This window comes from Labrus bergylta, chromosome 7, assembly GCF_963930695.1.
Source record: "Labrus bergylta chromosome 7, fLabBer1.1, whole genome shotgun sequence".
NCBI lineage: Eukaryota > Metazoa > Chordata > Actinopteri > Labriformes > Labridae > Labrus > Labrus bergylta.
In genome coordinates, this window is record NC_089201.1 from 2,658,095 (window position 1) to 2,680,733 (window position 22,639).

General features: G+C 39.0%; 1 protein-coding gene across 1 annotated transcript; it reads left to right on the forward strand.

Annotated features, from left to right (window-relative positions):
• Nucleotides 1–479: 479 nt before the first annotated feature.
• parvaa (parvin, alpha a) lies at nucleotides 480–22,253 on the forward strand. The gene is made up of 13 exons (XM_020645514.3): nucleotides 480–763; nucleotides 5,723–5,812; nucleotides 7,809–7,879; nucleotides 9,211–9,313; nucleotides 9,545–9,685; nucleotides 13,565–13,680; nucleotides 13,807–13,865; nucleotides 15,774–15,793; nucleotides 15,884–15,945; nucleotides 17,293–17,361; nucleotides 18,019–18,120; nucleotides 20,474–20,546; nucleotides 21,356–22,253. The coding sequence occupies exons 1-13, from the start codon at nucleotides 628–630 to the stop codon at nucleotides 21,430–21,432; spliced, it is 1,119 nt and encodes a 372-aa protein (XP_020501170.1). The 5' UTR covers nucleotides 480–627; the 3' UTR covers nucleotides 21,433–22,253.
• The last annotated feature ends 386 nt before the right edge of the window (nucleotides 22,254–22,639 follow it).

Sequence of the window (22,639 nt, forward strand, 5' to 3'; positions counted from 1 at the left end):
TCCATCAGTTTAGCATTTAAAAATGTTTTAACATATTTTGATAAGTTAGCCTAAAGGTCTCATGTTCATTTATCAGAATCAAAATTTTAAATATCCTAATAGATTAGAGCAATAATAAAACAGACTACTCTTGCTTTGTTTATCCTAAACTTTGATTTAGGATAAACCAGGATGAGCCACTTTATTTGAATTTAGTATCTATCTATCTATCTATCTAAACTGTAGGCAGACCATAGACTGTAAGGCAGAGGCAGACACGCCCCCTTGTGGTGAATATCTTTACTTTCACTTCTTGTGAAATTCCGCTCTTTTGTTACCCCTTCACTTCCACCATGGAGGTCCCACTTCCCGAGGTCAGCACCCTCCTTCCTGCCTTGCTCCTGCCTACCCTGTTGCACACATAGACTGTTGCACAGAGGACAGGGGGAGGAGCTACGCACAGGGGGAGGAGCTACGCACTCGAGCCAACTTCGGGAGAAAACGTGTGGAATTCCGTTTCCGCTTTAGGGAGTGGACGGTGATTTTTTTTTTTTTTTTTTTTACTTCACTTCCCAAACAACTTTTTATTCCACGTCAACTCCAGTTTTTTTGTTATCTTTCCCGGATTAAAGTGCAGCAGACACGACGATGGCGTCTTCTCCTCAGAAGTCTCCGTCCTCTCCGAAATCCCCGACGCCCAAATCCCCGTCCTCCAGAAAGAAAGATGACTCTTTTCTGGGGAAACTTGGTGGAACTCTGGCAAGGAGAAAAAAGGCGAAAGAAGGTAAAGAGCTCTCAAAATGATAAACCAGAAACTATCAGAACAGTTTCCTGCTCCTTCTAGTTCTTTAGACTCTTCTTTCTAGAAGTGAAGATGAAATAAATGACTTTGATAATAATATCACTGTTACTAACAGTAGTTGCCTGTCTGTGCAAAATTACTGAATTCAAGTCTTTTGCAAACCAAGATTTTAAGAGCTAGCTCATTTCGCCTTTTTTATAGCCTATATTTATATACAGCTCAAAAGAAGTTTTGAGCTGTATATTAATATAGGCTATAAAAAGAAGCTCAAAAGAAGTTTTGAGCTGTAGGCTAAGTAATGGTTGCGTGTGTGTTTTCATGGCCGCGGGCTGTTCCCATGTAAGGTCTTGAGTCTACTGTAATAAGTGAGGAATGAGTAAACACAGGCCTGTCACAGACTGAGGCAGGAGGCTCCAACATCCCCTCTGCTTTCACAGATACTATACCACAACATGAAGTGTTCATGATGTTCCTCATGGGACAGGTCGCTTTACACCAGGGGTGTCAAAAGAGCGGCCCGAGGGCCATTTGTGGCCCTTGAGGGGATTTTTTGCGGCTCGTGACTTCAAATGAAGAATCAGAAGATTTTGGCCCGAGGCCTTGATTAAGATTGGCACATTATCTTATTTTTATTTTTCATGTTAACAAGAGCTGAACAATATTCCTAAAATAGAAAATGTTCAGTAACATGTATGTTGTTGTTATTTTTTAAATCTACAGCTTTTACTATTTTCCATTTGTTTTTTGTAAACTATGAAAAAAACGTATGCAAAGTTTTTGCAAACAAGCGGACTGTTGTTTAACCATTTAATGACCTGAGCTAAATGCAGAAAGCTTTTCTAAAAAAATGAACCACGTTACAGATTTGATTCTGAGAAAAAACAAATAAAGTAGAACGAAGAAATCAAAATGTTTGATTTCCTTTTATTAAAGGGTTTCTTTAGCGAGCCTTTTGATTCTGATCTACAAAGCCTTACTATTTTTTCAATTATATTTTAAAAAACAAAACCTGTGGCCCGCGAGCGATTCTAACACGACAATTTTGGCCCGCAAGAAAAAAAAGTTTGGACACCACTGATCTACACCATCAGAGGTCAGAGTCTGATCTGGAGTTCACAAGAACTGGCTGCATTCGTCCTGGACATTTAGTTAACCTTTCCTTTTTTTTATATCCTGGATGTAATGGATTTTAACTACCACAGAGGTGTTATAAATTAGAATATTCCAACATCCTCCTTTTTAAATAGGTGACACTGTTCAGTTTAATAGCCATGCAGGGATCCTTCTAAAATAGCCTGCAGTCGTAGAGCGTGACATTCATTGTTAAAGGCCAGGTTTTATCATCGAATGAGAAAGGTCTCCTTCAATTGGATGATTACTTTTGTGTCATTCAGGCTACCGCTGCACAGCTGAGCCCCATTTTGTGCCTTTGTCAACAGGACATGCATGCAATCACATTACATTCATACATGGCTTCTGCACTCCTCAGACACACATTCACTGAGCGCAGTATGTTCCATGATTTGATGGAAAACGTTGGTTGGCCGCTCTTGTCTTGATCATTGATTAAATTAAAGTCCTCGTGACGTTTATGGCATTTGCTGCATGTGCAGGGGAGAGACGGGACACTGGGTGAAACAGGAGGTAGGATCGGATGAAAAGAAAAAAGTAAAAGGGGGTTATGGATGAGCTAGAGATATATAGGGCTGGGGTGTTTTAGTTTGAAAAAGAAATGACATGTTCATAAGGTTTGGGAGCATTGTGCTGCATGCACACAGACAGAAAATACAGCAAATAAAGCAAGACATGTATATCTCTCTGAGAAAATCGAGCTAATAGAATATCCACCAGTGTGAGTTATAGAAGACTTGTTAGCGAAGCTTGTGAGGCTGAGCTGCAGGGGAGAGAGCTGGTCCTGCTAGCCAGGGGAGGATGCTTGAAACGGGGACGGAGACAGAGAGACATGGGCTGCGGAGCACTCTGCCCTCCAGGTAGGACACACCAGAAAGCATTCCTTCTGTGCATCACTAAAAAAACAAAACATGTGACTGAATGTTGAATCCACTGACATGGTTTTTTATTGTTATCATTATTTAACCAAGTGGGTAGATATTTGCATTTTCATTTTATCACATTGGTCCAGAGGGGGAGGAGTGATGTACAGTGAGGACAGTCAGGACGCCTGCAGTTCCTGTTCATGCGGCTTAAAAACATGCAGAATCTCCACTGAGCATATACAATGTGTTATCAGGTTTAACCCTGGAAATGATGCAGTTATACAAAATACAATCAGAAATGAATTACTCAAAATGATGTCAGTGCATGGGACAATATCCATCTTCATCGATTGAAAACACATAGGGGCCTTTAGGGTAATAATCTGTGTACACTTAATACAACCAGCATGGTTTTTAAAGCTCATATTTAAATAATGTTGGTATCTTTTTTAGATAGCTCTAAAAAAAAAAAAAAAGAAGTATTGCACACCTCATTACCAGAATTGACTGCCTCAACAACTACTTAATTTGGTTGCAGGTCTCAAGAAGAGTAGACTTGATGTGATGGATTTGATTTTTTAATAAAACCAGTTGGCAATAACCCTTCAGTATATATTTTGTGATTGCTTAATGCTTTGTTTGAAATGATCTTGAATCCAGACATTTGCTCTATGACGTTCACTGTAAGTCACTCTGTAGCTATGTGTTCTTGAGCGTGTTTGATATTGATGTTTTTTCATCTGTGCTTTAACTCTGTCAAATAGAGTCCAAATACCCAGACTCAATTAAACACAGAATAAGATCCTGCACATTTTCTTTTTTGTTGTCAGCTGCAAAGATGTACCATACATTTTGCCTTTTCACTCATTTTGGGGGTGATCTGTATGTGTGAACATGAAAAGCTGAACTTTTCACCCTGACTTTACCTGGATTTTTTCTGCCAATCACCTAGTAAAATGTTCCACCTGAAGTCGAGACGAGCAGATATTCAGGAAAATTCACTGCGAGTGAGCGGGAATGGTTGATGAAATATATTCTGTGAGCCGGTGTGTGACAGGTCAGATCTTCCTGCACATAATGAAACTTCTTCACTCTTTTCTAATTGCCAGTATTCTCTTGTCTTTTCCACTCTATACTGTGAATAATAACATGTATCGTTGATTTAAAGGCAAAGTAAGAGTAGAATCTGTCCGTCATCATGGATTTACAAAAATATTTTTTTCTGCATTTTGTTTTGCTTCTTGCGACATCCCTCCCCTCTCTAACAGGGAACACTTTATGCTGAGAAGGGTATGTGTGAATAAGCACCTTAAGGACATTTCAGGGGCAGCCGGTACTGAATATTTATTTTTTCAGACATGCATTTGTGAAAATAATGTGAAAATAGTGACCTAATGCAAAGCTGACTTCGTAAAACTGTCATTTGACCAGTTGGAACATGTAATTCATTGTTGGCCAAACCTTTTTTTCCTGCTGACCATAATTGTCGTGTTAGAATCGCTGGCAGGCCACAGGTTTTGTTTTTTAAAATATTTCAAATAATATTGTGATAGACCTATAATGTAGATACACAATAACTAATTACAGTGAGAAACTATTGTGTTCTATTTTTTTTTTTTAAATAGTAAGACTTTGTAGATCAATGAAAAGGATTGCAAAAGAAATCCTTTAATAAATACAACATGCATTACAGTGTCATTCATGTTGTACTCATTGGCCATATCAGAGAGGGTGATGTTGAACTTAAACTTAAACATGATCTGTTGCACCAACACAGTCTGGAGAAATGATGAGAGAAGAATTCCTGTTATGAAGTTCAATAAATGGCTGGCAGGTAGTCACAAACTAGGTTTGTCTGTTTTACCCTTATCCAGCAGGTTGCTCACTTAGAAGCTTTCCTAATATATTTCTTAGGACCTATCATCTGTTCTCAACTACCTGTTTATAAAATGTATACATTTGACTTACAAACATAATGATGTGTATTTGTATCATTCCTGCAGCTTGACAACTTTGTGTAATGTTTATTTAGTGTCAGAAAAATGAAATGAAAGGGTTTGACATTTACTAAAGTAGAACGGACTTGTGGCAGGAGAAGCAGGATGTGTCTGATGAGTGGGTTGTAATTTACGGATCGGAGAGGGTGAGGGATGTGCCACTCTGTAGGAATATTCTCATGTCTTGCTGTGAGATGTGATGTGTCCATGTGTATGTGTACTTGTGGATGGTGTTGATTAAGAGGAAGTTGTTCCAGTGAAGGCAGAGAAATGCACAGGATGTTCACTCCATGCTCTCAACACACACACACACACACACACACACACACACACACACACACACACACACACACACACACACACACACACACACACACACACACACACACACACACACACACACACACACACACACACACACACACACACACACACACACACACACACACACACACATCAGCAGTGATCGAGCGTCCTCAGGTATCTGACACACTGAGAAGAATGGCATGCTGGGCTTCTGTAAAGCCTGCTGAGAAGCAGGAAGCAACACCAGTCTGTGACTGCTGATGTCACTTGGTTCACAATGGAGGGCCTGCATTGAAGGAGTTGTCCACATTACAGATGAAAGCTGCAAGTTGTTGGGAGTTGTTCCTTCATTTTTTCAACTGATCTTATCCATATCATTTTATAAAAATAAGATATCATTTGCCTGATTAGCTTTTTAAGTTAGCCTGAGAACCAGACTAATGTGGAACCTTAAGCAGTATTTACTCTGATGTGTTTTGGAGTCAGGTCATGACATTCACATTTATATTTGATAAAGAGGATGTTGAAAATAAAAGCAGGACTAAACCAAAGGTTTTGGAGTGCCCCATGACATGCTGACTTCTACACTGTTTGTCTGATCAAATTGAATCTGATATGATGTTTGTTCTTCTTTCTCATAGTGTCTGAGCTTCAGGAAGAAGGGATCAATGCCATTAACCTTCCTCTCAGTCCTTCCCATTATGAGCTGGACCCTGAAGACACCATGCTAGGTAAACAGCCACAGTTCCTGTTTCACCCACTGAGATATAAATGTTTGAAGGAGTTTGCTCAAAGGGTATGGTGACATTTCAAAGAAAAGATCATTCACATAGCTCTAGAATCAGAATCATGTAAATGGTAAAATGGTACAGTACAGCGCTTTCTAGTCTTCTGACTACTCACGGCGCTGTAAAGATTTAAAAAAATCTTCTTTTAATTATACACAAAATGACCATGACTTCTGAGTCGACATATGGTGATGAGAACTGACGAAAATAATGCCTTGGGGAAAAAAAGGGTAGAATTATTTATGTCCGCTGTCAAAATCCATTGTGATAAATTTATCATCAAAGACTGTTGCTACGGTGGCCCTGAAGGTCAACTGAACGTAAAAAGCATTTCACTAAACACAAGAAATATTTAATAAAACATAAAAATTGTTCATGAAACAAAAACATTTCACATGTTTAATAAAATGTTCTGCTAAGTCACAAGTTGTTTTGGCATTTCATGAAATGTTTTTGTGTCTCACAAGCTGTCATTGTGTTTCATGATGCATACATTTTTTCTTATGTTTTTACATTTCACAAAATGTTTTTGCAATTGATGAAATGCTTGTTGCGTTCTATTGCATTATGTTAAATATTTTTGCGTTTTTTTGCATTTGACCTTCAGAGCCACTGTAGTCTTTGATCCATCAGGTGTTTCTCTTCTTTTAGATGATCTTTTATAACCAGCAGTGTCATCTCACTGACCAGAGATCTGCTTTAAACACCATCATCAGCCATGAAGTATGAAACACATCAACTTATTGAGATAATTTATCACTTTCAACTCAAAGACACAATGAAATTATAATGCTCATTTATAAAACAGATGAGTTACTACTTTGTCAGCCTATCATTCATTGTCGGGTGCTGATTACAGAGCTTTATTTCAGCAAATTTTCTCTATACAGGTGAAATGTAAAAAAAAGAAAACCTTTTGTCTGTCTGACATCACCACTCACAATGAGAAATATACCATTTTCTTGTCTCCCAAGACATTTTTATTCAAAGTAGGACTGTCAAGCCATAAAAAAAAAAAGAAAAAAAATTGCGATAAATTGCTAAATTTCAAAAGTTAAAGATACAATATGTAGATTCCGCCACCAGGGGGCTCTCAATCAATTCTACAATAACAAAAGATGACGTTGAGGTTGGCAAATCATGGGAGTTCTCTCTGCTACTAAGCATTAATTTCAGACCGCTTAAATCAGCATTATCTAGTTAAATGTGATTCATTACGATTAATCACATTTAACTAGATTATGCTGATTTAAATGTTTATTAAAGGTTTTATATGCTAAATTTAACAAATCAGATATCGAATGTATCCTAACTAAATATATATTTCTTCAGAATTAAAAAACCAAAGGGTAAAGTCAAACTCCCTCTGGTTGTTGTCAGCTTGGTTCATAACTGAACAGCACTTCCCAGAAGCCCCACTCCCGTCTGCTCCACTCCAAATACGCACCAAGTCTCTTTTCCACAGAGGCGCTTCCAGCATGCGTCAAGTCAAACAGATCAGATGGACCAGGACGGGCAGTCAGACACAGCAGTGCATAGAACATCTGGGCAATTTCAAAATAAAATACCATGTACAAATTCCATGCACGCACTCACGCACGGACTCGCCTGTGGACTCGGCCGCGCGTCTATTTTATTTATTTATTTATTTATTGCTGTGTCTGATTAAAATGGCTTAAAATAAGCTGTAAAGTAGCTGTAATGCTCTCTGTGTTTTTCTCTTATGTGCAGACGCAGACTCCACTGTGCGTCTCTTTTTCTCTCTCTCGGTAAACGGTTATGATTTACTAACCGGTTACACGAGTACACGTGCACACACCTAGTTTGAATGTTTTTCTTTATTCCTACGCAGGGCGGACTTTGAAGCAAATCTTTGACATGAAATGATCTCATCTAAGATGCTGATATCACTTTCATTGTGTTTCTGCTTTTCCATCAGAGGAGAATGAAGTGCGTACCATGGTGGACCCAAACTCCAAGAATGACCCCAAGCTGCAGGAACTTATGAAGGTAAGGTTAGAATTGTAAAATCATCCTTTATCTCAGATAAACACGACTCTTTTGGGTTGTATTGTGCTGTATGTTTTAATAACTTAGAGCTAGTAAGTTATGTAAAGAAAGATAAAGCACCTATGAGGAGTGCTAAAGTGTAGAGAAAAGTGCCTTTGAGTGTTCGGGAGTGATCATCACGTACCATCACTACTTCAAATATCGAGGTGTCTTGGTGCTGTGAAGTTGTCTTGGTGCTGTGAAGTCAGCATCAGCTCCAATAACAAGAACACATTAGGAGTGATGAGCAGTCACTGCAGTCAAACATACACATTCCTCAGGAAAAAAATGTGCAAGGCTGCCAAATACCACAGAGTGTTGGAAATAGTGGAATTTTTGTCCCAGTTTCTCTCTGCACCTCATCCTGCAGACACCAAACACTCACACAGTCTTAATCTGACAGGGCCCAAGTTTAACTCATATTCTATTGATAATGTTTACATTTACTGAACACACTGGTCCATTGATTACTAGAGGCTCATTAATGATTACTTAAAGGCTTTATATGTGATTTTATGATCCAGCAGATGTCGCCCTTGAGCACCAGCATGAAACCAAAACAACTCACGCTGCATTGTTGTGTTAGCATGCTAATGCTAGCAATCTTTATTATGCTGTTATCTTCACACTGCATGTAAATTTACCTGAAATGAGCGTGATCTAGAAACACAGTTAAGCAGTGAGTACAGTATGTTATTCTTCTTTTCTCTAGTCCCTCAATTAAACAACTTTTATACACGAGGGGAGGAGTCAGCCGGCCGTCCGGGCGATGTAAACAAAGTGAAGATAGGACTCTGAAAACATCACAGACAGTGGGACTCGGGTGTTACACCCATTGTAGACAGTCATGACTCACAGAGTTATTTTCAGAGGATATACTTGATTTATATTATATTTAAGTGTGAAAAATCACATATTAAGCCTTTAACCATGTACGCCCACGCCATCTTTACTCTGGGACGGTTGTTAAAAATGGCAACCACTAGAGGGCGCGGTCTCACACAGACCTCCACTTCTCTTTCCCTGCTGTCCAGCTGACATTTCTATACGATCTCCAGGCCCAGCTGTTCTGTTGTAGTTGTCTGTCCTTTTTCCCAGGCAAGATAGCGTATATATGTTTACTTCCTAACCAACTAGCACGATCTCTACTCAGAAAGTTCAAAAGTATTCTTCTTCATTGTGTTTTTGCTGATATGGCTAAACACAATTTTTCACAATTTTTCCCCAATTTCTGGTTGTATTGCAACTTTTTGTTCATTTAAAGTAAGAACAGTTTTTTCCTCTTCTTGTAGGTGTTAATCGACTGGATAAACGATGTTCTGGTGGGAGAGAGGATCATAGTCAAAGATCTAGCTGAAGATCTGTATGACGGACAGGTCCTGCAGAAACTTTTTGGTGAGGAGTTGAACTGAACCTTTTGGATAAATGCCATCGACATAGGAAACAGTTTTTTGTATTTTGAGTTGCTGCTGTTTAATTGAAACTCTTACTGTTAGCTCTGGCTGTAATCACATGAAAGCCATGTTGAGGTTTCCAGTCTCATTATAAAACTGTATATATGGTTAGCTTGAATGTAGCTTCTCAATGTTTGTTTGTCAACATCTCTGTCTGTCTCTTGTACTCCAGAAAAGTTGGAAGGGGAGAAGCTGAACGTGGCCGAGGTGACTCAGTCAGAGATCGCCCAGAAACAGAAGCTGCAGACTGTTTTAGAGCGCATCAACGACTCGCTCAAACTCTCCACCAGGAACATTCGATGGAACGTTGACTGTAAGAATAGCTCCAAATCATTTTCTATCAATCTCTACTTTTGCTCACCATGATCTTTCTCCACCTCCACATGGACAGTATGAGAATATCTGATGCTGCTGTTTGGCTTGTCACTTTCGCCCCAATAATAACCAAATGTTACAGCGTGGCATTGATCCAGAGAGAGATGTTTTTAGCCCATCTGATAGCTCGTTCCAGAGAGTAAACAGCAGCACAGCTTTGACTGGTTGGAGAACCTTCATGTTCATTTAGGTACTTCATTCTATCCAGTTTGGTCTATGACAGTTTAAAGTACTAGAGGTTTGACCTTGTGGCTGCTTAGCAGGATGAAAATTAAGGAAACTAAAGGTGAATATAGCTTTAAGCAGCATCAATGGAAACCTGCTTGAAGTAACTTTTTCATTTCTGCAACACGTTTCCAGACCCTCCACATTTAGCTCTTCATGTTGCTCTTGTACTGTTGCAGTGTTTGTTCACTAGCACAGTGTACTGTCCAGCACAGATATAACAGATACAGATACATATAACAGTGAGTAAAGATAAACATAAACATAAAGATAAACTTTATTGATCCCCATGGGGGAAATTTGTGCATTATAGCAGCTCAAGAAAACAGGGGAAGCGAATATAATTATTAAGAATAAAAATAGATGTTAAAAATCAAATCAAACATATTTACATCAGTTAAATAAAAAAATACAATAATGGAAAATTACACAGTAACTACACTGTAAAGAGTTATTGTTATTAAAAAAACACACACAGTGTGTAGCATGAGGTGGTGATGCTGTTAAACAGTCTGATTAAACAGTCTGATGGCAGATGGGATGAACGACCTGCGGTAGCGCTCTGTCTTGTAGGGTGGGTGTCTGAGTCTGCTGCTGAAGGAGCTGCTCAGGGCCCCCACAGTGTCATGCAGGGGGTGAGAGGGGTTGTCCATGATGGATGTCAGCTTCACTAACATCCTCCTCTCACCCACCTCCTCTACAGAGTCCAGAGGACAGTCCAAGACAGAACTGGCCCTCCTGACCAGTCTGTTCAGTCTCTTTCTGTCTCTCTCCGTGCTCCCTCCTCCCCAGCAGACCACTGCATAGAAAAGTGCAGACGCCACCACAGTGTCATAAAAGGTCTGTAGCAGAGTCCTGCACACTCCAAAGGACCTCAGTCGCCTCAGCAGGTGAAGTCAACATTGGCCCTTCTTGTACAGGACGTCGGTGTTGTGTGACCAGTCCAGTTTATTGTTGAGGTGAACACCCAGGTATTTGTACGTCTCCACCCTCTCGATGTCCAAGCCCTGGATGTTCACCGGTGCAGTCTGGGGTGACTTCCTGTGGAAGTCAATCACCATCTCCTTTGTCTTGCTGGCGTTGAGCTGAAGGTGGTTGACCTCACTCCAGTCGACAAAGTCCATGATGACCTGCCTGTACTCCTGTTCGCTCCCCTTAGACACACACCCCACGATGGCTGTGTCATCGGAGAACTTCTGCAGGTGGCAGCTCCCAGAGTAGTACCGGTGTTGCACAGTTTAATGGCAGTACTTGTGTATTTAGGAGTATTTATTATGAGTCGTCAATGTTGCTGCTGCACAAATGATCTTGATTGAAACCTGGAACTCTTCAAATTCCTCAAAAGGACATGCAGTACAATAAACTATTCAATAACACCTTTCCAGAAAAAAAATATGTATATTGCAAAATTTTGGGGGGAAAAAGCACATGAAGAAGGATTTTAGAAAAACAACAAAAATAGTGCCCTGCATAACTATGAGCTGGTCTATACCTGAGCCAGCCCTAACTATAAGATTTATCAAATAGGACTGTTTGAGGCCTACTCCTTAAAGCAGGACCCTAACTGGTAGATGATTCCATATTTGACCCATGTCCCATCTGTTAACAAGGAGGAGGCGGAGCTTATGGCATTCTACAGCTGGTCAGCAGGGGTAGCTCCAAAGCGGTTGTGCTTATCCATCTTTTTTCCCGAGCTATGGTCCACCATATCAGAGTGACATCTGCAGCAATCAGAGAATAATGCTAAACATGAACTGGTGAAAAATCATCATGTAAAGGATTTGTTAAAATCCTCATCAGATATCAGAATTTAAAAGTATGTAGTTTCAGATTTTTAGGCCTGCTTGTTCACCGCTGCCACTAATTTCCATTTGTTGAGCGCCTGAGCTTACGTCCTCACTGTGATTGGCTCAGCTGCTTCAAAGCATTGAGACCAGTGATGTGCGTGGCTAAGAGCAAATTATTGACTAAGTAAGTAATAGTTAGTGCGGTCAGATGATTAGGTACCAGGGCCTGCTTTGTGTTTACACTTTATCCATTAAACCACTTCAACACTGCAGCTTCTGTGTTGCTTTCTATGGAGCTATGAGAAGTCAAAGTATCAGCTGCAAGGCCAGACAACATTATACTACATACTACATTATCATTCTCCACCTGGACTTCCATGTGACAAAGTCTGCTTTGTTATCATTTGAGATGACATGAATTATTACAGAACAACCATCAAAATAAAGTTTTTTAATGAAAATGTATCCTTTTTATTATTGAGGCAAAAATAAGGGTGAAACTTTTATTGTACTCATGCTTGGAGAACAGAGGCCAGAGGCCCGCCCCCCCTGAAGGTCAAGTAAAGTTATTTTTTAAAGATTTATTTTTGGGCTTTTTGTGTCTTAATTGTAGGGATAGAGTGGGAAATCAAGGAAAGAAGTCATTTAAGGATACCGTTCCCATAGAACAGGACATCTGTCATTAAAAGTAACACATGAACACCAAGATCCCTTCAAGTGTTTGTGTTGGCTTGTCCCCACCCCCCCAACGCTGTAAACCTAGGGGAAACACTGGAGGCTACCAAAAAGATTTGCTTACTTGCGTACTTGTCCTGCCATTGTATTAATTTGCTCTCTATCAGCGTTCAGATGAGAAAGCTTATAGCTGCCATGCATGTAGAGCTCTCTACACCTCCTCTGATGACACTCTTAACTGACAGAGGGAGTTCAGATAATAACTGTTATGCTCCCAGCACACTTCTACGACTACTACTACTTACTATATATGTATAGGTATAACAGAAAGGGGGGGGGGGGGCTAAAGCCTAAACCTCTGTCTGAGTATTGTAATAAGAAAATACCTGATGTGATCTGAACATCTTTAAGACATGGAACAGATTTTATTTTTTATCAGTATCTCAGGAAAGAATTGCTCTATCAAAACTGATTCATTTCCAACCCAACAATGCAACATTCTTAAACGCACCTCTGGAACAAGTTTGTCCTTGAGGGCTCTTTGTGTGATGTATCTTTACAAATGGATAAGGGCACAGTTCATAACTTGGAATGAAACTTCTTATTTAGTTCTTTTTATTTGGATCTCTTTTCAAGCTATTCACCTTTGCTTGTCTCTTCTTTCACCCTTGCCCCCTTCCTGAAGCCTTTGAATAACTTATGTGGCTCTTCTTATGCAGTGAGGGCCTAATTGGATTTTGTGAAGGCTTTTAGCGCTCTGTGATTTGTCAGTTCCATGGCCTACAATCAAAGGCTTCTTTAGACGCTTTATTGATCCAGAAGATTATTTGGTATGTCTTAACCCACAAACACCCAAACACAATCACAACCCATTTACCAGTTGATTAAAGACACGCCTCTCAGCATGTCTAACTGAACAGGATTTTCTTGTTTCTATGCCTGAAAAGTGAATTAAGAATTCTTTACAGAAGCATCAATTAAAAGTACACAACAGATAAGTGAACTGCTGTCACATTGAATTTAAGAAAAAAAGCCGATATATGTGAAAAGGTTGATATTTGTTTTGCTATGCTTCCCTGATTGATGTTCTATATTTCTGGTGTTATTTATTCTGCTTCTCTCCCCGGTAGCTGTGCATGCCAAGAGTATAGTGGCCATCCTGCATCTTCTGGTGGCGCTGTCGCAGCACTTCAGAGCACCAATCAGATTGCCAGATCACGTTTCTATTCAAGTGGTGGTTGTCCAGGTGGGTGTGACATATTGTACTTCATGGCCTGTATAGAACAATACATGACAATATAAACTACAGTCAGATTCAGTAGAAGACAGACTTCACACGTTTTTCTTAATGTTTTCAAAACATTTCTTGCAGAAAAGAGAAGGCATCCTGCAGTCCAGACAAATTCAAGAGGAGATCACTGGGAACACAGAGTAAGTAACTCAGATATCACAAATGTGTCAACAGCAAAAATGCACATCACGCTGTAATCTGAGCGCCACTGACAATATTCGAGATTTAAAAAAATATATATTTTTTTAATTCTAAGAGCTGAGTATGAAACATGTCAGAGATTTGTCAATTAAATACCTGTGTGTGAAGGTAGGTTTGGATTGTTGTGGTTAAGTGTTGTATCAACATAAATTGAACAAAGAGCTGGTCATATTCATGTAGTTTATATAAAACATTGCATGAATGAAATAAAAAAGGTTAAATTAAGAGAAACACAATAAGGTGATTTTACACTGGTGTTTCAGCAATCCAATGTGTGTGAGAATGTTTTCATGTGTTCTTTGGTTTTGTTCTAATGTACTAAAAAAACAGAACACTTAAGTGACTGTTAACATGTTAACATCAGAATTAAAGCTGTACTCAGATTGCAGCTTCTATAGATTCATGAAGCCACCTTTACATTCTCCCTTATGGGTCTCATTTGGTGAAACCATGTTGAGTTGGTTTTGCTCTTCATGACTCTAAACGTATTTAGATGTATATGTCATAAAATACCAGTTAATAAGAATTTAAACCAAAAACCATGTGATCAAAGGAGAATCTATTCAAGCATTTAATAACTGCTTTCAGGGGCTTGAAAGTTTTGGGAAAAAGAGGAAACAGACACATTCAAATCAGTACCACAAAAGCATTGAAATTGGATTTCAACCTTAAACACAGCAATTCAAACGGTAGTGGGACTTTGAATGAAGAACCTTGAAAATTGTCTTTTCTGCAAGCACTGTGTGCTTTCGACTGACTTACAGGAGAAATGTTTTGCAATGAATGAAAAGGCGCCCATTGTATTTCAAAAAGAGATGTGATGGCACCGTCGGCTGACAAATCAGACAGTTTAAAAAAACACAAAAACACACTTTCTCTCCCTGTGAGGCTGTCCTGCAGCCTGACAGCAGCAGAGAGGGTGATAACAGCAGGCCAACGTGCACGAGCACACACACTTTGTCATGCTAGATGGATGCACCGTTAATATCACACACACACAAACACACACACTCACATGATCACAGCGCAAATACGGTTATTACCCCACAACCAGGACCATTGCCCAGACTTGCCTTCCTTTGCCATCATAGATTATACTGTGTGTGTGTGTGTGTGTGTGTGTGTGTGTGTGTGTGTGTGTGTGTGTGTGTGTGTGTGTGTGTGTGTGTGTGTGTGTGTGTGTGTGTGTGTGTGTGTGTGTGTGTGTGTGTGTGTGTGTGTGTGTGTGTGTGTGTGTGTGTGTGTGTGTGTGTGTGTGTGTGTGTGTGTGTGTGTGTGTGTGTGTGTGTGTGTGTGTGTGTGTGTGTGTGTGTGTGTGTGTGTGTGTGTGTGTCTTGCTTGCCTGCCCACTGTGATATCTCTTCCTCGGGGGGACACTCACACTGCAGCGTTCCCTTCTCTCCAAACCACCTGAACCTTTCCAACAACAACATCCTCCAAAGCGCTAACATTGTAATAATAGACTGGATTGGCCGTCCATTCCCATAGAAAGCTGCATGTACAGACAGACAGGCACGTCTTCATTCATTGTGTCAATACCCAACAGTTTTGTTCTGCTGTGGAGATTGTTGCATTGTTATAGTATGCAGTCATTGTTAACATCCCTGTAATGATACCCGTGTTATTTGAATACCCAAGGTATGCCTGTGTTATTGTTAATCAAATTATGATACCCTAGCTGCATTATTGTATTTTCATTTCTGTGACATAATCCCTCCATTCTCTACATTCCTCTGTGGTTGAACTGGAAGCACTTGTCTCTTTCTTTTAGGAATATAAAAGCAGGAACTGATTCTGATTGGTGTGTTTTTTGTCCGCCTTTAATTCGTTCTCTATTTTTCTCTCAGGGCTTTCTCTGGCAGACATGGTACGTAGACATGAAGACATAAATACTGAACCATGTTTTCATGGCATTGTCCCTTTTTTGGCTGATATCTATCTTATTCCTTCTTCACAGAGCGTGATGCTTTCGACACCCTGTTTGACCACGCTCCAGATAAACTAAATGTTGTCAAAAAGGTACAAGGTCTTGCAGTCTCATATTTCAGCCATGTGTGGCAACAGAATTGACAAATAACATAAATATAAATCAAAAGGTCTTTGTGCTAACTGTTATTGATCCTGATTATGAGACAAGTCCTTGACAGGAAAATGGAACCTTTAATATATTTAAGTGTCTTGTCATGTAGATTTTATCATTTTTTTTAAATGCAATCTCTACCCTGAAACATTTTGGGGCATGATGTTTATGTCGGGGAAAGGAAATTTCAGTATAGATACATTTTTTTATTTTTTCCTTTTTTTCCTCTGTCTTCCTTCAGTTAAGCAAAAAGCAACTTCTAGAAATTAGATTCAATTCTAATCATAAAAATCCAATCTCACTTTGTGAGAACAAAAACAAGCCCAGGGTCTCCAAAAGGTATATTCTAATTCTAATATTATTGTTATTGTATTTTCTTAGGATATGCTTGTCAAAGCCACTACCCCCCCTCCCCCCCAAAGAAAAATAATAATAATAATAATTACCTTGAGAAAAGATGTAAAACATTTTCATTGAAGTTCTGAATTAAATTCTAAACGTTTTACAGAAATTCAAGATTTTAAGATATTATGTTAAATATTGACTAGTTTTAATTCTAAGACATAAATTCATGTATTTAAATTCAACTCTATTTTCACAACCTTTTAGACACTATTTAGATGATGTTAACAACATGTTTTTATTCTTTTTAAATATCTGACCAATGACAAGATGCTTTGTGTCAAACAGCTCTCCGGTGTTTAGTGAGAAGTCATTTCAAAGAGCTACGTGATGTTCTTTGGTACTTCTATTTATAGATTATTTTAGTTTTATTATATAAAACATTTCTCTAAAAATATTCTGATTACATATTTTATTTGCAGAAAATAAAAACAAAAAGATCACAATTAAATGGTCTCTTGAAATATTGAGAGAGCGCTCCAAAGCAGAGCTGCACATCCCTACGGCAACATGACACATGGTGGAGAGCAGGCCAACACGCTTAAAGTGTTATTCTACTATACACTGTTTTCTGTGCTCTTAAAAATCACTACCCGCTTGTTTTCAAAATGAATATGGACTCGTTTTGGTCGCATTATTTGTGATCTAAATTGCGCTGCATCTTTTTGTCCGTCTTTCCCAGTTTGTCTTTATCTGCACATAAGAGACTTCAGTGAAAATATTACATCTGGAAGTTGAGAGAAATGTTGTTTACAAAAGAAAACATGTTCATTTCATTCCAATATAAACCTTTAAATAGTAGAAGCAGATCATTGTTTCCTAAACAGTCTACATGTGTGTTCTTTGAGTCACTGCTCACTTTTCCTTTCCTTTTGTCTTCTCAGACATTGATCACATTTGTGAACAAACACCTGAACAAGCTCAACCTTGAGGTGTCCGAATTGGACACACAGGTACGTTACATATCTTTTTCATAATAGCCTTTCTACATTTGACTTCATTTATTTATTTATTTATGGAATTTTTATTTATTTTACTTGATTGAAAGTTTTTACTTTTGCCATGTTTCTATTTATTTTGTCTGCATTGTTTTGACAGCTATGGATTACAATGAACTTTGAGTGTTTGTTTTCTATGTTGGGGAAGTTATTTCAGTTTATAACAATTATAATGATTATTATTATTGATGCAGTTGTTGTTGTTTTTCATAATATTAATAATAGTACTAAAATACTAAAACCTCTACTACCACTCCTCCTACTAATAATAATAATAGTTGTTGTTTTTGTGATATGGCATTAACACAATGGGAATTAATTACGCTATATTTTCACTGATACAGAATCTGAAAACATTCAAATAATGAAATCATTTCAAACTTGGTTGGTTATTAATTCATAATCACAAACCATGGTGGATTGAATTACTGGTACTTAAGACATTTCACAGAGAAATATTTTCTTCTTTCTTTTTTGTAACTGTCTCTTTAATTTACTTTTGGGGCTTTTATTCCTCATACTTGTTTAAGAGATAATGTAATTAGTTTTTAAATAATCTCAGCTCCAGCACCTCTCAGTCAGTCTGTTGCCCTCACTCTGCTGCTGTCTCAGTTTGCAGACGGTGTTTATCTGGTATTGCTGATGGGGCTGTTGGAAGGATACTTTGTGCCACTCTACAACTTTTTCCTCACACCAGAGAATTTCGACCAAAAGGTAATATCTGTTTTTCTTCCTAAATGTTAAATGGACTTGAGCTTGTGAAGTCTTATGTTGTCAACCTACTGCTCAAAGTGCTTTTAACACTGCATGTCACACCTACACATTCACACACTGATTGCAGTGGTTGCTATGGAGATGATACGCATTCTTACACCGCGGACGAAGCAGTGGGGTTAAGTGTTTTGCTCAAGGACACATCGGACATGATGCTGCAGGAGCTGGAGATCGAACCCTCGACCTTCCAGTTGAGAGACGACCGACTCTACCAACTTAGCCACAGCCGCCCCCTTCCTAAACCATGAATGAGCTGGAATTTGCAGGAATTCTCCTTAAAAACTATTTCCCACAACTGGTGCTTTCAAGGAGGATGAAACACCTGCAGCCTTGAACTCTTATCTGTAACAACAGGGACTTTGATGATTCATGAAAAGCAGTATAAAAACGATCCACATAAACTTCTCACATTGCTGTCAGAAAATGTTCCACTCTTGTATTGACACATCACATTCAGATGTTTTTCAAATAGTTTTCAATCCAACAATCAATACCTGGTAGAATTGATAGATTCTATTTAGTTTGTTTTCTGCTGAAGACTGTGATAGTTCAGTCGCATGCAGTTACTTCTTCTGTCTTTGACTTTGAATGTCAAATATAAACAGCTAATCCTTGTGCTAAGTTTTCAGCAGTATTTGAGTAGATTGTAAATTGAGCTCCTATAAGACTTTTCTATCTTTTTGTCTGGTGCCTATCACAGCCCTGATTGAACTTTTAGATTTTTTTTGATGTAGCCAATCTTTATCTTTTAAAATTGAGTAGACGGCAGCCTGACCCAGCCTTGGTCCTGTCCTCTAGTTTAAGAAACCCTCTTAAATCAACACTCTATTTGTGAGGAGCATCATGCACTCGGAGCCAGGCCTCTCCTCTCAATAGCTTGATAAATGCCATCCGTTTTCCCCAGAGCCCATTCAGGGCAGAGCCATCTCTCCTCTCCAATGGCCTCTGTAGTACTACGGTATTCTGAACAGGCAATCTGTGGAGACACCACACTAGCCTTTTGTTTGGGTCTTGGCCAGCGGCCCCTGCCAGGCTGCCGAGCAGAGTGGGCATCAGTGCTACAATGTACACACACACACACACACACACACACACACACACACACACACACACACACACACACACACACACACACACACACACACACACACACACACACACACACACACACACACACACACTCCTGGCCTGGAAGAACAGGCTCCAGCCCCACAGCATCTGTAATCTCCTATTGCACAGGGAAAGACTGGAGTGGCTTAAGGGCTCAGCTCTGTTACTGTGTGTGTGTGTGTTTTTGTGTATGGTTGTTTGTGTCCGTGTGTGTGTGAGCCCTGAGGCCTATCGATGTTATACCAGTCAGAAAAAAAGCACTCTTGCTTCTTCTTAGTGGATCTCAACTGAAGGCTCATTCTCCTCTTTTCTCTTTGACTGTAATAGATGGAAGGTTACTCATTTTACACAATAAGCCCTTGTAGGAAAAGCTTTTAGCACATCACAGCAGCATGAGCACACACACACACACACACACACACACACACACACACACACACACACACACATACACACACACAATGGACTGATATTAGAAAACATCTTTCAACCTCTCTGATTGGTGTTTCTCATTTCTTGCAGGTTTTCTTTATGCTTACCTGTCAGTCTTTCTGTCTCCATGCAGAAATCATAAAAATACCATCTTGAACTGATCCATCATAACATTATTAGTGCTCTATGTTTTAAATCAATGTCAGGCCTTTGCTTAGGATCATTAATCATTTCCACCTAATTGTCCGTTCCAGGAAAACCTTGTAAGCAGCATCTCTGGCATGTTTGATCCCCCTCCTCTTGCTGCATTATATAAGCTAATGTAGTGATTCTAGCCGCTCTGTTCCAGTCTTTGTCTGCACACAGTCTCATTTAAGAGTGTTAATTGAACAACTGTACATGAATATCTGGCTTCAGTGGTGGTATCAATTTCTTGGTTATAGGAGGTTTGTGAGTGAAAGTGCTGACAAGAATCTGTTGATACATGAGGGAGCAGAGTGTTTGTGCAGCTGCTGAAGGCTTATGGTGTTACAGGACAGAGCTGTGTTGTGTTTGCCGATACAGGAAGCTGTGGTAGCACGATTGAATCGATGCACAGCGTATTGTGGGATTTAGCAACCAGTGTCTTTGTTCTGTTATCAGCGAGGAGCTCTCTGCAGAGCGGCATGATTTGGACTTACTAAAGTTCAGGTGCTGTGTGTTTGTGTCTCTGTGTGTAGTGTTCATCCTGGTCTCGTCCCTCTCTCTGCAGGTCCACAACGTGTCCTTCTCATTTGAGCTGATGCAGGATGGTGGTCTGGAGAGACCCAAGCCCAGACCAGAGGGTAGGACAAACATTTTCTTTATTTTAACATGTGGACTACTGACTCTTTTAATATTGGAAACCAAATTCTTGAGTGTTATTACAAAGGCAGCTGTAGCATATTTATCCAAACACTGAAGGCCTTTATTTATATTTATTCATCTACTCATTTTAATGTTATTACACCTCTAAAGAAATACATTTTCAACACTGCCTGGATGTTAAGCTGTATTTGTGGTTCAGTATACTGACAAAAGAATGTGTATGAGTGAGGTCAGTATTGCCTGCAATAAAATATGTTAAAAAAAAAATGTTACACTATATAATAACTAAATGCTATGAAGCCAGATTGTGGCACACATTGTGATGTCAGGTGATATTAAGTCTTGGTAGATGCTGGTGGTGGAATGAACTTCCAAACTCCATTCGATCTGCAGTCCCTCTGCACCTTTAAGAAAAAGCTAAAGACTCTTTCATGAATACCTACTAACTTAATGATGATGGTCTCCATATTATTGATGATGATGATGGTAATGACGATGGTTTTTGTTTGATAACAATGACTTATAAGATGGTTTCTATACTGATTAGAGCTCTCAAGAACTGCCCTCAATGTTGTGCTTTGCCTCTGGTCACTTCCTGTCAGCACCTGTGTGTCCAATCAAGACTCAAAGCTGATCGTTTGCTCTTACTGACATTGTTCCCTTTTTTCTAGATTCTTGCTTGTGTTGTACTTACTCTCTGATGTACGTCGCTTTGGAGAAAAGCGTCTGCTAAATGAACTGTAGAATTGTAGATGTTTGTGTTTATAACTCCTTTCCTCTTTTTTAGACATAGTCAACTGTGACCTGAAGTCAACTCTGCGTGTCCTCTACAACCTCTTCACCAGGTACAGAAACGTGGACTAAAGACCATGTATAGCAAGAGGGAACACTTTGGACCATGGACTTCATCTAAAAACTTGTGTTTTATTTCTTTTTGTGGTAAAAAAATATATTGTTCTTATAATACCTACATCACATATTGTTCTTGATGAAAAGTATACCACAAACACCAATCTCAAACATTCACAAATCACATTGTGACATTACTGTACGGTCTAGTAGACATGTATTAATTAAAGAAGATAAGAATATTTTTGTGTAGCTGTATTCTGTAATGATTTTGGTCACCTCACATTGGAAGCATGGGGGGGTTGGGGACTTAAGATGAACACTTGTACCTTTAAATTCCAAAATGAAAATGTTTAAATTGTATTTATTGTCCATTTTGTTACACCAGTTCTTTTTTTGAATTTCCAGCTGTTTGATTGTCTTTTCCCTTTTCTTGCTCATGTCAGTAACAAGTGCCTTTATTTAAACATGTACACAACCAACAGCTAATACTGGCATGTATTTACTCCCTGATGTCTTACTGCTCCAGATTTGTATGCACCTGTGTAGGAACATCTGAAATATTTGACCAAAGCTGTGCTGTATTCAAACTCTGAAATGCATAAATGCTTTAACTTGGCAGCACCTCACTCTCTTGTATTTGGAACTATAACATGAATCATATTTTTCTAATGAAGTTAAACCTACACTATGTATTCACTCTGCTTGTTGTTTTATTTTTAATAAACATTATATTTCACTTCCTTCTGCTTTAATATTGAATGTATGTAATGTGCTCCTTTAAGGAGATTTCAGATCAATAAATGCAGTCACTGTCTATGGTGTTGAGCAGCCAACCCATTCCCTGGCATGGATTTATTTTCTTTAATGCATATCATTCAGTCAACAGATATCTTCGTTCCTCCCTGAATAGGATTTTATTTTGCCTCCATCTATGGTTGCAAAGAGCAGTGCTTTTTCCAACGGCACATTCAGATTGATCCTGAATACACAGAATGTGTTTTTGTGTTTTGCATAGACACGTGTTTAAAAGCTTTCTCAAATGGACCGATCCCAAATACAGATTAGAATTGACAGAAGAGTTGACTAATAGATGAAATGTTTTATTTATCTATCAACAAAAGCAAATTATTTATTTTATTTAACCCCCAAAAAATGTTGAGGTTAAGAATCTCTTTCCAAAAGTGTCCTGTCCAGGTCAAACGACGAGCAGCCGTACATA